The 14,775-nt window shown below is 34.9% G+C and overlaps 1 protein-coding gene across 1 annotated transcript in view; it reads right to left on the bottom strand.

Annotated features, from left to right (window-relative positions):
* OTOG (otogelin) overlaps positions 1-14,775 on the bottom strand; it is a 108,870-nt gene that overhangs the window by 44,032 nt on the left and 50,063 nt on the right. Inside the window, exons 23-30 of the mRNA XM_062576447.1 lie at positions 13,308-13,415; positions 9,452-9,590; positions 8,788-8,922; positions 7,552-7,698; positions 6,802-6,921; positions 5,458-5,574; positions 3,839-3,995; positions 2,774-2,800 (exon numbers count right to left, since the gene is read on the bottom strand). Of these exons, the coding sequence (XP_062432431.1) occupies positions 2,774-2,800; positions 3,839-3,995; positions 5,458-5,574; positions 6,802-6,921; positions 7,552-7,698; positions 8,788-8,922; positions 9,452-9,590; positions 13,308-13,415 (950 nt within the window). The remainder of the gene's footprint in view (positions 1-2,773; positions 2,801-3,838; positions 3,996-5,457; positions 5,575-6,801; positions 6,922-7,551; positions 7,699-8,787; positions 8,923-9,451; positions 9,591-13,307; positions 13,416-14,775) is intronic.

The raw sequence follows: 14,775 nt of genomic DNA, 5'->3' as shown, positions 1-14,775 counted from the left end.
ATACAGCACATAATGAAAAAAAATGCACTTGAAAAGAGTTCTGGGTGCCGTATACCAAACCATAATGACAACCAGAATAAAGCCATACTCTTAGAAAACACCTATTCTGAAAACTGTGCAAAATATCTAGTTTCAATTCACAAGATTCATGATTAGCTTCTCCTTTTCCTCCCTGCTTCTGATGCACCTGGATTTCATAGTCACTTCATAAAGTTAGCTGAGTCCTCAATATTTCCCTTGGACAGATACCTAAGCAATTTGATCTATAAGTAAACAAAGCTATAAAGACCATCCTGGGATCCCTCTAAACTGTTTATGTGTATGTTTGAACCGAATATACACTTTTTACTACTATTTAAAATCAATTTTATTATACCCAAAATCCAAAGAATTTTCCACAGAATGAGAGTTTGTTGTCACCAAATGGCAAAAAATTCCATGGGCAGTATAAGTGCACACATAACACTGGGGCAGTGAGACATAAGTAAATCAACTAAATAAGCAAAGGAAAGGACATAATATGTTTATAAATAACAAAGCCAGAAGCAAGTGATATTATCATTTTCACAAATCTCACAATGCCATACTTAACCTGGTTTGCTTCAATTAAACTGAAGCATAGGATTTTACAGACTATTTTTTAAATACTATTCGGAATGACTTTTGTAATATTCTCTGTTAAAACCAGACATGTTAGTCTACACCTGAGGAACTCGCCCCACTCATTTTATGTACAAACCAGAATATAGCAAGCAGATCTCTAGGCTAGAAATCATCTAGAACTTCTCAGCTGATAGCTGCAGCTAGTACTACAGACTCGGTTCAAAGAGGTTAATAATTTGAGCTGCAATTTGCAACCATTTGCAGCTTTCCCTAGTTTTCTGGCTCTCCCTATCCTTAAGGGCCACTGACGATCTGGGAATCCTGAGGAGGCAGCACTTCAACAAGAGTTTTGGATTTTAATAGCATAAAGAAGCAGCCCAACTAGGACACAAGCCCATGCCCAGTTTCAGGATACACATGCACCGTGATATTTAGATACTTTCAGTGACAGAAGGACAGAGGGAACTGAAACCATCTAAAAATGACTTTAAAATCTTTTGTTCTGGAAGTGATATTGTATGTTGAAGTCTTAGATTTTAGGTCCTTCCAAAATTTGAGAAAAAACAGCTACCAGCTGAGAATTTCTCCCTACCAATGACAAAAGGCTCCTCATTCTAGCTTATGTAAGATTGGAATTACTTTGCTCTGGATCCATGACAAAGTTACACTGAGAAAGCCTCTCCTTGGTCCAAGACAGTTTCTTAGCTGTCTCCAAACCTAATTTTTGGCAATGCTTCTATATTCGAGGTAGAGAAGAAAATCTTCAGCATTGCAATGACTTTTTGCCCCACTGGCAGCTCTGAAACATCCCATGTTGAATACAGACGAGCTGGATAACCAAGCAGTGGGAAGGTAAGAGGCAGGAAGTATATTATAACCATGTTTGTTATATGGTAGTCACATGTACAACCCTCTACTATGCATACTGATTTCTGTCAATGAGAATTTACTAACAAGTAAAACTAATACCACACTTCAAAAGTGTACTTCTTAACACCTAACTTCACTTCATTGCCACTGCAGGTATTAGGGGCACTGCACTTCAATCTGTTTTAACTGCAGTAATATTACCTAGTGTCCGACTGTATGTCATTTGCAAACCGAACCAAACTAAAAAGGAAATGTAAGACTACAATAATCTCTTACATGCAATTGGACTTTATTTAAAATAAAAATTTAATACTGATTAGGATAAAATTCTTCTATCTAAGCAATCTGACCCCAGTCAAAATTTTTTCGAAAATCTGTATACCAAAGACATTAAATTTCTTGGTCATATACTTTGGGCTTGACACATGGTGCACAAGCCTCTTCTAACTTAGATTCATTCCCTCTCTAAGACTATTCCTGGGGTTAGCTGCTGAATATAGAGCCTAATACATTACCAAAATATCACAGACCATCTATCTAGACAGGCTGGCTTCTATACAAATTTGACACAAACAGTTATAAAACAGTAGAAGCCCTGACCGTTATTCAAAACAGGCTGGTTTACGTAGTAATATCTATGCTACGTCTAACTATGCAGATACTCTCAATATAACTTCAAAATAGTCTGAATACTGATTGCGGTGTTACCAGAGCAATACAGAGCCTAGTGCAGATTAACTACTTACGTTTTACTCAAACACCTTGAACCAATTTGGCACCCCTCTCTGAAACCCACTCTTATGCAGTTGCAATGATTTTCACTTAGGAATTTAAAGTGAGGTGGGTATACCTATATGAATATCCATTCCCTAATCACAAAAAGTTGAAATATATCTTACCAACTGGCTCCCTCCAGGGGCTGCACAGGAGAACATAACTGGTCTAACAGAACCATCAGGTATCAACACTGAAGTGCAATACGCCTTAAGCAAGTAGTGCCGCTAGTACTATTGGGCTGAATATTCTTTTAATCACTTAATGATTTATTCATTATCCATAAAAGCAAAGCAGCTAAGTTAAATATATGTTCGTGAAAAAGATCCAAGACCAACATTAAAAAAGGTCAGGAAATTAAAAGCTTTTAGAAAAGCAAAATAAACCAGTAATATGGAACCTTAGTTATTTAAATAAGATATCACTTGCAACTGCTTTCATCAACACATTTTCATACAAAGTATTAAGAGATATATACAGAACACAAATATTCTACTGATGTTTTATCAGCTCCTTTCAGACTTACCTTTGTTGAAATATTCACAGTCATAAGCTAAAAAAGACAAAGAAGAAATATAATTGTAGGTATTCTGAAGTACTGAAAACTACAGATAAACAGGTTTTCCATTACCTCTTACTGCTGAAGCTGGCCAGGTTAGATGGTACACACATTTATTCACTTGCTACGTATTTATTTTATTACTTTTAATATTAAACTACACTAATTTAAATACTATTTTAGCAACAAGTACTACAATAATATACGTAAAATTGTCTTTTTGTGACCTCTAGTGGTTAAGACTAAGCTTTGCTGTCTTTCTATGCTGACATTAAAATATAGGCATACAATTTCTATCAAAAATTATGTATAACTGTGTTTCTCTGCTACAAATTTCCTGTGCAACTTTGAGCACATCACACTGTGCTACCGCAAATTTAGAACAATGCTTGTTTGCCTTGAAGTATTATTTCAGTCTTGCCCTCTTCCATGACATCTTTTTTTGGGAAAATCACCATCTCTTGCTAGGCATTCATACTAGGTACCATAAAACAAGGCCTCAGATTTTTTTTATAACCTCTCAGCATTGCTGAATGGGGATACTAAGTAATGACAAAGTGCTGCTTAAAATCCTATTTGTTTAGCTTCACCACACTTTAATCCATCACATTTGCTCTGGGGGCAGCTCTTAGCTAGATACGTTTTCTAGACCCTGTTAAGTGAATTTCTGAAGATGGATGTAACATGAATTGTAAACTTTGTATCAATGCTTCAGGACATGCCACCCATGCCATATCGTAACACAGATTTTCCATGACTTTTCCCTTCACACCATGAGACCTGAAAAAATGACATAGTATATCATCTACAAATATGAAAAGGAACTTACAATCCCGTTGGCCCGAAACGAACATGAAGAACAGTGAGAGGCACCTATTGATCTTTCATCTCCCTAGCAGTCGCTTGAGTACTTTTGCTGTTGTGGCTCAGTGTTTAAATTCCTGGGCTCAGGGAACTCAATGGGCTTGGTTTCTCCAGTCTGGGTCTAACATACAGTAGCAGCCACTGATAATGCTGGCTAAATAAACTTACGACAGACTCTAGGGGACCTCCAGTCTACAGTCACTCCATGCTGGCAGCACTGATGCGCGTACACTGATACGCTTGTACAGAAACACTCACAATCACCTCCTTGGTTACAACCACATGTATCTGCCAAGCAGTTTGAGTAAAACCAGGTGACGTCAATCTGGAAACATAAACATTACTAATCAAAACCTATTCATATAGACACTGGCAACTGTCATTTCAATACAGAGCTGCAAGTATTTCAAAGCTTAGCGTATAAGATATCTTAAGTATTAAAGGTTTTACTTTAAATGTCTGGCTGAAACACACAAAGAATAGTTAATTTAAAAAACATCTAAAAAGTCTTGTATAGTACTCAGCAGCACAGTCAAATCAATGACCCAGTAGAAACGTGCTAGGATGTTCCTGCAAGCTTATGATTTGCACAGTTTTGTAATATTTAAACCTTCCTAAACTACATAAAAGCTTACAGAAGCTTATGAAATAGTAACAGAAACTCACTTCACATAATCACAAATAAATAAATCTCAGAAGTGTTAAGAAAGTTAGATAAAAATTAAGAAATAATGAGGTAGATGGAAAATTCTCCTTTTCGTATGAGTGGTTTATTCTCTTCATATAATTAGACAATTAGTGATTAGTAGAAATAGTGATTTTTCCTTCTTAGATTATTTTGAAGTCTTGTCCTAAATGACAAAATTTCAAAGAAAATTGTCAGTGCTAATTTGCCTTACTGAATAGTTACATGTTCTACATGGATTTACACTTGAATTATACTTACAAACTTAGAAGAAACTTGGTCACTGCCTTAGGCAGTGGACTGCCAGTATTACATTACTACAAGCTATATGTCAACTTCCATTTTGCTCCAAAATAGTATTATATGAAACTTCTCTGTAAGACTCCCGGTTGTCTTTTACAAGAAAACTCCCTTCTCCCTAGTACCCAGTCTGACACTTACAGTCTTTAAACAATGCACACAGTCTCAATACCTGAGCATCTTGGCATATGCCATTTTACGTCTAGAAATCAGTCTCCCCATTCTCCAAGTGAACCTGAGCCTGCTGACTGTCAGAATAAGTTGCATGGCCCATTTATTTCCTTAGCTGGCAGCCTGAGTCAGCTGTATTCATTTTTTTCTAGGAACAACCTCTCCATTTTGATACTGCCTAGAAGCTGTGAAGTTATTTAAACATACCTAACAAATGTGCTTGATATACAATATATTTGAGGAAAATAAAGCAAGTGGTTATGATTATGAAAATGAGAGCTGACATGAAAAAAAGATAACACAAACAAGGTGTAATTCTTTCTCCATTAATTATAAGGCAGACTAATTGGACTAACCAAAGCGTAGAACACTAGGTGCCAAAATGATATAATGAGACACTAACAGATACCTTATTGTCTAAGTGCAGATAGTCATTATGACAGATTCAGTTAAATATTCACTTTCTGGAATCAGAAGATGTATGGATTAGGCTTTTGTGTGTTCTGTTTTTCTATGGCAGTTAAAATTATTCTGTTTTGAAAAACAAGATTAAGATTTAACGTGGTAAGAGTTTTTCTCCAGTGATACACATTCAGGCTTTCACATCTTTCTATTTGTCATCACAACTCACCACAGGATGGCAAGCTTCAAACGCTTCACTTAACAGAATTCCACATTCTTTCTTGGCAAATGGCTCTCTAAGTGGATTCAAACTGCATGGATTTCGAATGTCAGAGCCGTCAACACACTTAACCAGAAAGAGAAGTCATCAAGGTGTGAAATTTGTTTCATAACCACTTTAGGTTTAAACTTACAAAACAGTTTTGTCTTTAAAGAGACATAAAGCAAATGCATCATTTATGGAACATATGTTTGAGCTATGACAAACTAAGATATGTAATTAAAAAGGATGCTAATCTGCAGAAAAGGAAAAATACCCAATTTGAAGAGAAGTTTCATTTGTGTAATATAGGAGAACATAAACACGCAATTCTAAATACAGCTGCTGTGCAGTCCCAATCTGCAGCCCCTATTCACCCAAACAGTCCAGCTTATGTATGCAACAGATATCGCTCAGATGACTTTAAGAGTTAGAAAACAGATTTTTTTACTCTACCTACTAGGAAGTAACATTTCTAGAAATGCCATGAGATACAGGAGGGTAAATAGCTCAAATTTTAAATTCATAGCATATAGAAAGGATAATTTTTCTTTCTGTTGCTGTGGTTTCACAATTAAATTTTTCCCAGATGCGAAATAGTCGCTAAGCTGACAACAGTGTAAAGGGAATGCCCTCAACTCTTCCATTATCTGCAAAAATTACTACTTGCACTAACAACTGACTGAGTTAAGAATTGATAAATGGAATAATATGATTGTTGTGAGCTTTTTGCTCAACATTTGATGGAATCATCCTGATTTGCATCAGGCAGTCTTTATCACTGCTTTTTTTTTTTTTTTTTTTTTACATTTTTCTTTTTAAGTCACTGAATGGAATTTTACTTTAAAATATAGTCTACTTTCGAGTAACAAGCTCATAATCCATGTACTTAGCATAGTTTCACTATACAAAGCCTAATATTCAAAATTCATTAATGTAAAGTACACAACTATTTCAAGAGATAGTGAATTAGAAAACTTAAACTATATTTATTGATCCTCTATTACATAAATAATGCGGTATGTTGACAGGTTGTTGAACCATTTCCATTACTCTTCAAATGTCTTCCAAAACAGTTGTACATTCAGAATACTGCACATCATTCTTCTCTATGCTATAACACTGCACAGAGAAAAAAAGTGATTATTTTGTTCTTCTGCCTAATGGATTTCATACTTACAAGAATCACAGATACTGCAATTTCTATTGCTGCCTGATCAGGATTTCCAGAAATGAATTTCTGATTTTAAAGAAAAATTAAACAATGTAACAATAAAAATCTACAAGCAAATACATTTTTGTTAGAGTTCATACCTCCATAGCTGCCCAGCTATTTCCAAACTCTTGTGAATTTGTTAATTCAAAATTATCTGGAGTCCTCAACTCATTTATTGTTTTCAAATCAAAATTCCCACATAATCCAGTCAATTTACCCTGAAAGAAAATGTATATACGCTCATATAGTTCTACAGGATATGAAACACTACCAACCACAGTCATTTTCAAACTTGCTTTAAGTTCCTGTTTTCAGTTACTTCATTATAAACTTGTCAGAATTTGATGCTTTTAGCTAAATTCAACCAAAAATGTTCAGCCATTTCTGATAATAAATCTATGGAAAATATTCTGACAACATTCAAAACATCAGTATCATTCCCTTACAACTATGATGATGTTGAGAACCTCCAAGCCTTTGAGAAGGGTGCTGATTTTTCTCCCAAAGTAGTAACCTGTTTGTTGGCAATATGCTTTTTGATCTTTCAATAAAGTAACACCCACTCCAGTCACATGAAGGTTGTATACTGAAGGAGAATACTGCCCCCAAACACTAGTTTCCTTTGCTACAGAAGTTAGATAGTGAATAGTGACTGCAAAAAGTACTGTATATGAAAAAGAGTATTTTAATTCACAAGGTAGTTGAATGCTTCCCTGCTTGACTCTGCCACTGAGTTTGTGTGATTCCTGACACATTACCTACTCTCTAAACCATGATAACATAGCTTCCTATAAGACTTACGTAATTGTCTTATACAAATGGCATCAAATATGTTGATTTCCACTTACCTGCCACTGATGACCCATCTGTACATGAACTGTTGTTCTCTGATCCCATAGGACAGTGATGTACTCATCAGGAAAATGAACAACAGTAAAAAACCCAGCTTTCCATACCTGTATTTTCTGTAGTTCGTCTATGTAACTGGATGAGCTCTATTCAAAATAAACCAAAACAACTCATAATGCAAGGAATTTCTTTACAAAATGTTCACTTGATAGGAAATGAAAAACATCAGTGAAATGAAAGACCTAGGTGCTTCTCAGACAATAGTCCCAATACTGACAGAAGGCCACACAGGAATATGTGCCTCAATAAAAGTGGTCTGGATTTTGATTATGAACAGTGTTGAATTTTTATGAATTTCCTTTTTTAGAGTTTGATTTTATATCAAATTTATAGAACAGATAATGGCAACTGCAGTGAAGATTAAAACTTCAATGTTTCTACAGAGAGGTGCAAAACTAGTCATAAAGTTCCTAGGAAAGATTTTCACTTAATGATATGGCCTTACATTCAGAAAGTCTTTGCCATATGCTTTTTTGAATACAGATAGGTATAAGCATGCATGTAATGTCTTCTTGAAACGAGAACTTGTTTATGTACATCCAGGGACTGCATCTTATTTAATGCAATAAAGTATTTTTCTCTGCCTACACGAAAATCGGACTTGGAGTTATTTATAGCAAGGATGAAGCTGTCTGGTTTAATTAGACAATACAAAGAGGCGTAACTTTGTGCAGCTAATCTATAAACCATAGTACCACTTATATTAGATGTTATAAATACTAAATATTTATAGTAATAGTTTGCAGTTTAGCCAAAAATAAAAAGAAGTGAAACTCGCTTTGGAGTACACCAGAAACTGCAATTTATTTTTTGAAACTGTATAGGAGCATATCTCCTATATAACTATATCCCAGAATAGACTAAAATCTTAGTTCTGGTGAAATTTATAGCAAAAATCCTACTGGCTTCGAAATGCCCAGATTTTCCTTAGACACATCAAGGCTAAACAGAAGAATTATGATCATTTACCATTTTCTTGAAATATACCTTAGATTTTCTCTAAGATTTCCAGTGAACTTTACAGATACAATTAGCATTAATGGTGAAGATTTTTGTACCCCTGCAATTGAAGTTGCACGTTTATCTATTTATTTACTTACCAGTGAACAGGAACCACTCCCTCCCCAAAGAGTATGTTTGTTACCTTTTAAGCAGTGTTAAAGAATGAAACTTACTGGATTCCCAGTTTCATCATCAAATATTAAAAAAGATTTTCCAACATTAATGGAAATGTATTTTCTGCAAATGATTCCAGTATTAAAGCAGTTAATATTTTCTGTAATAACTGAGAAACTGGTTGAAGAAGTACCCTGCAGAGAAAGCAATAGGATAGTCACTTTTAATTAATAAAAACTAATATATCTATTTATATATTTATAAATAATATAATAATAATATAATATTATATATATAATATAATAATAATATAATATAAACAATATTTATATCTGTTATTATTGTAATGCATGGTTCAAAGTTTAAGCAACATCAAAGCTTAAAAAAAAAATACATAAAGCTCAGTATATGTACAGATAGGAAACAGGTATCAGGTGTAGAGGATTGTACTCTGCATATCAAACTGGAAATCCACAAGTCTACCTTAATTGTTTCCATAAATTTGCATGTAAGCTTTGTCTTCTCCTAACTCACATGTTTTGATTAACACTACTGTTACTGCATAGAACCAAATAAAGTCCTTTAGAATTTTATATTTATTTGAGTGATGGTAAATAAGGATTAAAACACAAGTAGCAACAAACTTCATATGCAAGTCAGTTGTAGAAAGTTTATCTAATTTATAAATCCAGTTTTTCAGAGTTTTTTAAAAAGAAGCCTCACCTTAACTAGATAAACCTTACAAGTTCCAACAAAGTCAAATGTAAATCCATCAAATGTTCTGTAATGTCGATCCCCGTAGGCAGTACACATTGATGGGCAAGGATGGAAGGTGCATTGAAATGATCCATGCTGGCAAACGCTGAAAAATGTATGACCAATTATGGTAATATCAACCTTAAGCATGGACAAATGATTACAGCTACTGCACTGAAGAAGCAAGAACATACAGCCAGACTTACTAAGTACAAGGACTGTGGACAGAAGCATTTTTAAATGTTAATTAAAAGCAGTATAAAAAAAAAATCTGAAAAACTGTTACATATTGTTTCTTCCTATTAGATTTTATAGGTTCCAGGATATATGGACACTGGAAGGGCATGTCTTTTGTTGAAACAAGAAAACAAAAAATGCCTCCGAAACTAATACAATCTGTTCTCTAGTAACCCACATCAATAATGAACCACAAGAGTAAAGCCTTCTTTATCATATTCTGCCAGTACATTTGTTTCTGTACCATCTGAATCATAGAATCAACCAGTAACATTCCTTTTTACTACAGTTCTTATTCACTCTCTACTTCAATGGGAATTTTACATTAGTAAAATGTATTTATAAAGAACCCGGAATAAGATTTCATTTCCTGAATGCACAAGTAATCTTTGAAAATATTATTTTTTTAAGTTCTTAAATCACTTGGACACTTAAAAAATTTAAAATCTAAAACACTTAAAATTTCCTTTGATAAATTCTGCAGAGTTCATCCTCTGATACAATTTTTTCATAGGTATAACTAAATACAGGTTATTAATGCAGGCTAAACTAAACACACGATGCAATATAATTTCAAGCACATAGCTGTATTCTCCTGAATAGTGTTTCACATCTTATGAATAAAGTATGGATTTAACTTACAGAAATACCTGATAAATTGCTAATTTTTGTCATATCAAATCCTTAAGTGCCAACTAATATTAAGCTTTATGCCAGTATTATTTTTATTTCTATTCATATTGCCATCATACGTGACAGAGTTAGAATACTGTGGTTTTAGTAAGAATGGCAAACGTCAAGAAAATAAGAGTATATAAACCAAGGGCAGTTCCAGTTATTAGAAGATCATGTTTCCTTCTGTTCCCTTAGCACATAACTTAAAAAAAATTTGGAGTCATTTTCCAGATTTTCCAAGACTCTGCTTATCCCATCACTGGCTTAGCCCACTGCTTGTGTTTTATATAATCATATATATAAATACACTAAACATATAACTAGAGTAAGTTAAAAGTACTACCTGTAAAAAGTATTTGCTTTAACAAAGCACAAGCAGATGGCAGTAGGACTCACCCGAGCTAATTCCGGTCACCTTAAGGTAGTGCCTAAGGGAGGAATCCAATCAAGTGTATTGACAGACAAATGCTATTGAAAGAAAGTATATTTGAGCCGAAAGAACAAGTGCTGCTTCTCCTGCTGTCTGAGAGACACTAGGGTTCAGCTTTTCTCTGGGCCTAGCGAAACCCTTCTCTAAATGCTGATCCATCAGGGGCTCATGCAGAATCACTTCTTAACAGGCAATGAGTAGGGAGCTCCTTTGCATCCTTTTTAAGCCAAAAGGCAGGCTTCAAGAAATAAATTATGTCTTCAGCACCACAGTCCTGTTTCATACTAAGCAAACTAACATTTTTTGTATCAGAATTTAGAGAGCTCTAGCTGGAAAAGCAGAATTACCAGCTTTTTCTAAGCTTTGACTAGCTTTTTAAATAGGTATTTCAAATAAGCAATTGCCACAGAGACTAACCAGTGTTCCATCAAGGGTCTCAATACACGACATCAAACCAACACTGCTTTACTGCACCATCCATCTTACCTTGCCCAATACAGTACCAAAAAGCTGCTCTGATAATATGCAGTTAGTATAAAAAAACATTTCCGTATAATCTAACTAATACAAGTTAACAACATCTTCAGGCAGTTACAGTTTACAGTGAAAACCAAACTAGTCCATCTCACGATCTGGGAAAACGAATTTCAGTTCCAGCCAGACCCCAGAGCTAGGTTTGAAGGTTCTCAGCATTCCACAGATAGTTTTGCCAACTTACCAAGTTATTCTATTTGTCATTTTATTGTTCAATGGAGAAATGAGATTAACAGTTATGTTACTAATATTATATCATGCATTAATAAGATGATACTGAACACCAACACTACAGTATTCCTGTGTGCTAAATAACATTCAAGTCATTGATAACTGTTATGAGTGCTTATGTGGGCTTGCTCGCATAGCACTGTCATGCTTCACATCAGCAGAAATGCACATTTCCAGCATACCGATAAAATAATATCACATAATATCAAATACACCTATGTGCACCTGTTCAGCACTCTAAAAGACCTTCTGCACTTCATGACAAGCATGTCATTTCTGTTGGAAGCACAGCTTGCTCCAGACTTCCAGATTGTCTGTGTACAACTGATTGCCAAAAAGCCATTATCACTTTGCATATCTTTGCTTCTTGACATGGAAGACTAAAAAAAGCCATGAGCGCATTAAGGATCTGTGCATGAATTAATGGACCTGGCCTCAGAAAAAAGAGAGAAGGCTAAATATCCAATATCTTCCCGCCTGCACTGCTGCTGCCTTTGGTGAAGTCTCATACAGACTAAATGGGATATATCGGCTCTTTCTGATGCAAGCAATCCCACACCAGGTCCACTCGGAGAGGCCTTTGAAAATAAGGGGTGAACAACCCGGGTCGCTTTACCTGCCTGCCCAGTGGAGATGGCTTGTAAGTCGCTTCACCAGTCGACCAAAGGGCTACAAATATCTTCTAGAGCAGATACTGAGGACCTGACGAGAGGCAGAGGTAGCAGTCAGCACAAGGCTGGAGGGGGCGACGACATCCAGACAAGGTAGTGATTAGTGCTGACTGGACAAGCCTTCACTGTACTGGGCTACATTGAGCTGTGCAGGCCAGGAGCAGCAGTTTACCAGGTGACACTAGTTATATGTCCCTGGTAGGCTAAAAGAAGGGGACAAAAGGACCTGCTCCGCTGATAAGCGGGAGGCTCCAGCTCTACATCCTGATGCTTGATAATACGGCTGTTTGTTCTGAGGCTCTGGTATGACAAATGTTTAGCGCCAGCTGGCAACGTTTAGCAGCGGACAAAGAAGAAAACAGGCAGAAACCATCAGGAAACAAGTTTGTTTCAGGATCACGCAGATTTGGTATTTTTTCACATCACTCTTGTGAAGCTTATTGAAATGGTAGCGTACAAAGTTCTACTGAGAACGCTCCAGGACAGTTCGCAAAGTAACGTAGGTACAAGGGTACTGCCACATTTGCAACACTGGATAATAAAAGGAGTAACTCTCTACATGCAAATGAGTGAACCTATCAATCAATGTCTATTGGAACACTTCCTTTAAAAGACAATTGATTCATCAACTATCTTACCTCCACATACAAGAATTAGCAAGCAATTTCATTTACCTGTTGCTAAGTTCAGTAAACAGTACTAAGTAATCTCTTAAATTTATACTTATGAACATTGGGCTGCATTTTCGACTTAGATTGCTCAGGTCCAATGCTAAATTTGGAAAGGAAAAAGTAAAAAGCTTAAATTTCATAAAGGGTCCTGAATTATGCTGTTTGAAAGATTTTTCTTATACTTAGGAACATTGGCCAAGAAATATTAATTTAGAATATTCTGATCTCTTGATAATCAAAATAATGATTTTTCTAAATCAAGCTTTACCCAAATCTGATTTTATATCATTCCCAAATAAAGAAACATAAAGATGAAATAGAAATATAACCAAATAATCAAAATGAAATAAACTGCTATAAAGATTTCTGCTTACCATGTATGACAGGAAGAAATGACTTTGTCACCTGGAAAGTATTCTTTTCCTTTCCATGAACATGGACATTCATCAGTTTCCAAGCATGCATCTCCATGTTTAACAAGGCTATCAAAACCAGAATATGAAATATGCATTCAATAGAAATACAGTTGATGTCTACATACAAAAATCTTTTCTTGCATTTTTAAGTGATTTGTAGGTTTATTATGAAAACAGAAGCAATGTTGAAAATCTGAAATTGAAAAAGGCACAATTTTATTAATACTTATAGATATATAAGTTGGTAACTTCTTTTCAGAGGTACCTGAATATTTTATCTTTAGTAAGTGCTAGCACTTTGGGCATTAGCTTTTTAACCAGTGATCATGTGAAGACTTATTCCTTAATGTGCAAATTTTAAGGTCAGGAAAACACTATGATTTTTCAAGTCTGGTCTCCTTTAAATTTTACCAAATTACCTTTTAACTCAGCCAATTAACTTATATTTAACTAAAGTAAACCTTCCAAGAGATGGAAGAGCCCTAGTCTTGCAGTTCAAGACTAAAGCTATAAATTTCTACTCATAATCTCAGCTCCTCAGATAACAGATAAAAGCTGAAATCTCCAAGTATGAAAAAGACTCCATTAACAGAGAAAGAACAGAGGAATTCTCATCCAGCAAGACAAAAGAAAGCAACTAATCTAAATTTTAAAACAAAACACCTGTTGTTTTTAATGATGTTCATAAAAACTGGAAAAAATGTTATGAGAACTAGATAAAAAGAGATTTCAAACAGAAACTAATAAAACTCAGGAAATATACCAGAAATACTGAATGATTTTATTAAAATCTGGGTTTTTTTCACTGAATCTAAGGCAGTTTTATTTCTTCCAAAGATTGATTCATTTCTTTAAAGTACTTTTATGTTATCTGGCATGCAAGTAGATATCAGGACAGATCCTAAAGGCCCAACAACATACAGAAGATCCAGTTGTATTCAATAATAAATACATCTGCACATTGAAAATGGTGATTTTCTTTTAAAATATGTAACTTTTAAATGAGATACAATAGCGTAAAGAATCTGTTCACAGAATCACAGAATCAGTCAGGTTGGAAGGGACCTCTGGAGATCATCTAGTTCAACCTAGGCACAATCCCATTTGATACAGCATGAAAAACTGGAGGAAGAAACATACTAGGTACATAAAAAAAAGAATTTCTTGAAGGCCCCATAAAATCTAAAATGACCCTCATTTCTAAATAACAGGTTTTGAAATGCACGTATATTGGAAAAGAAACAGTCTCTTGAAATGGCACTATCAGGCTAATACTTTGCTGTTACTGTTAAGATTAACTTGTTTGGACAAAAGTAACTTTCTACAATAACATAAATTTTGGTATGTACTCATAGAGTTATTCTTAAGAAAACAATTAGGCCTTTCTGTTGTTTAGCATTTTAATTTGTGCAAGACTATACCTGCA

The sequence above is a fragment of the Rhea pennata genome, chromosome 5, assembly GCF_028389875.1.
Source record: "Rhea pennata isolate bPtePen1 chromosome 5, bPtePen1.pri, whole genome shotgun sequence".
Classification (NCBI taxonomy): domain Eukaryota; kingdom Metazoa; phylum Chordata; class Aves; order Rheiformes; family Rheidae; genus Rhea; species Rhea pennata.
The sequence above is the reverse complement of the archived record's forward strand: the minus strand, read 5'-3'. Positions and strand labels throughout refer to the sequence as shown.